Source organism: Anarrhichthys ocellatus, unplaced genomic scaffold, assembly GCF_004355925.1.
Source record: "Anarrhichthys ocellatus isolate YVR2014 unplaced genomic scaffold, GSC_Weel_1.0 scaffold6841, whole genome shotgun sequence".
Taxonomy (NCBI): Eukaryota; Metazoa; Chordata; class Actinopteri; order Perciformes; family Anarhichadidae; genus Anarrhichthys; species Anarrhichthys ocellatus.
In genome coordinates, this window is record NW_022286815.1 from 386 (window position 1) to 2,637 (window position 2,252).

The following is a 2,252-nucleotide window of genomic DNA, read 5'->3' on the forward strand; positions in this document are numbered from 1 at the left end:
ATATATATATATATACATATACATATACATATATATATATACATATATATACATATACATATACATATACATATATATATATATATATGTATATGTATATAGTCAGTCAGCTCATATTTTGAAGGCAGCAGGAAGTGATGTCACTAATATTAAACTACTTTAATGTCACCAAATATGTCAACAATCATTAATATTCATGTTTATTTATCAGCAGACAAAGTGTTGATGTGTCACTTTAAACTGTGTGATCAGGTGACAAGAGTTATTATTATTATTACAGTTATTAAATATCCCCCCCCCCTCTCTCTCTCTCTCTGGTATCTGGTTCAGTTTAAACTCTCAGTAGAAACACAAAGTGAACTCAGCAGCTCCTGAGATGCTGCTCCGGTTTTAAATCTCTTCTTCTTCTTCTTCATCATCCTCTACCTCTACCTCCTCCTTCTCCTCTTCCTCCTTCTCCTCCTCCTCTTCGTCCTTCTCCTCCTCCTCCCATCCCGTCTCGGTGAAACACGCGCCCGGTGTGTCCGGTGTGAGTTGGTCCGTGCGTAATAGTCGGGCTCGGTGCGCACCGTCATGTCGTTTCCTCAGGGTTTCCTCTTCCAGCCGTCCTCCGTGTCTCTGGCTCTGCACTCGTGCCCGTCCTTCGGGTCCGGGGTCCTCTTAGGACCGAGGACGGAGGAGCTGGGTCGGTCCTCTTCGCGATCAGCCTTCGCTCCGTACTCTGGATCCGGGACTTCTACGGGATTCAGCTCCCAACTTTCGAACCTCCCGTATGGCAGCGAGCCCCGGGCCGCTGCGACCCTCAGCTCCTTTGTGGTGAGTGTCAGGACCGGAGCGGACCGGACCGGTACAGCTGGACCGGGTATGGGACTCTAGTGATAAAGAGAAGCTTCACCGTCTGAGTTCTAATAACGGATCCGGATCATTTATTGAGCCTCTTTATGACTTTTATTTTGTACATTTAGGTGAAAATATCACAAACAAAACTCAGATTTATTTGAATGTAATTGAACTTGAATGGTTTAGTTGATGTCGCTCCTTATCTTTTAAAACCTTTTCTGGAATAAATTAAATTTGTTTAAGAATAAAATAAAAATAATTAGAGAGATTTGAATAAATGTTTATTGATAATTTATTCAAGGATGACCTGAAACAATAGAATCTAAACTAATAATGAAAATCAATGTTTCAGCTTTAATTCAAACAAAGTGATTTAAATATTATAATGATTTAAATATAAACAGAAGAAATGTTATATATACGTAATAATAATAATAATAATAATGATAATAATAATGATTATAATAATAATAATAATGATATTAGTGATGATGATGACATTAGGTGAATTAAAGGAGGTTTCTCTCCTCCTGCTTCTGGATGAACAGCTTCTGTGTGTAAATTAAATTCTGTTTGTGTGTTTTAATTAAAGCGTTATTTAGCCGGTTCATCTCATTAAGACTCAGATTAGGATTCAGATTAAGATTCAGATTAAGAGGGATCAGATGACCTTATGAGACCTTTCTAACGTCCCGTCTTGGTGTTCCAGAGTCCGGGCTACGACCCGTCCTCCTTGGACTACCACCCGTTCGGGGCCCTGGGCCCCTACGCTTACGGGGACGTGTCCTACAGGAAGAACGCCACGCGGGACGCCACGGCCACGCTGAAGGCCTGGCTCAACGAGCACCGCAAGAACCCCTACCCCACCAAGGGAGAGAAGATCATGCTGGCCATCATCACCAAGATGACGCTCACGCAGGTCTCCACCTGGTTCGCCAACGCACGCCGGAGGCTGAAGAAGGAGAACAAGATGACCTGGACCCCCCGGACCCGGAGCGAGGACGAGGAGGAAGAGGACAACATCGACCTGGAGAGGACCGACGAGGACGAGGAGCCCCTTAAGGCCCACGAGGAGCCCCAGACCGGGACCCAGACCGGTGAGTGGAAGGAGTCACCGGAGCTCTGATCAATCAATCCTTTAGTCAATCAATCAATACTTCAAATCATTCTTTATATGGTTTCATCAGGAAATAGATGGTCCTTCAATCATTGCTTCTGTTATCCATCTGTCATCTTCCTGAAGTACAATATGTAAAGATTAAATATTCAGTGAACTTCTGATCGTTGGTTGAACAAAACTAAACATGTTAGAAGTATTACGCAATAAAATATTACATTCAAATAAAAAACAGCCGTCAGATAAATGACAAGAAAGAAGTATGACGAAGAAATACTCCAGTAAAGTACTTCAT

The 2,252-nt window shown here is 42.4% G+C and overlaps 1 protein-coding gene across 1 annotated transcript; it reads left to right on the plus strand.

The window, feature by feature from the left end:
* The first annotated feature begins 573 nt into the window (after nt 1-573).
* On the plus strand, nt 574-1,966 carry LOC116380337 (iroquois-class homeodomain protein IRX-5-like). The gene is made up of 2 exons (XM_031842267.1): nt 574-816; nt 1,550-1,966. Exons 1-2 carry the CDS (start codon nt 574-576, stop codon nt 1,964-1,966), a joined length of 660 nt encoding a protein of 219 aa, XP_031698127.1.
* The last annotated feature ends 286 nt before the right edge of the window (nt 1,967-2,252 follow it).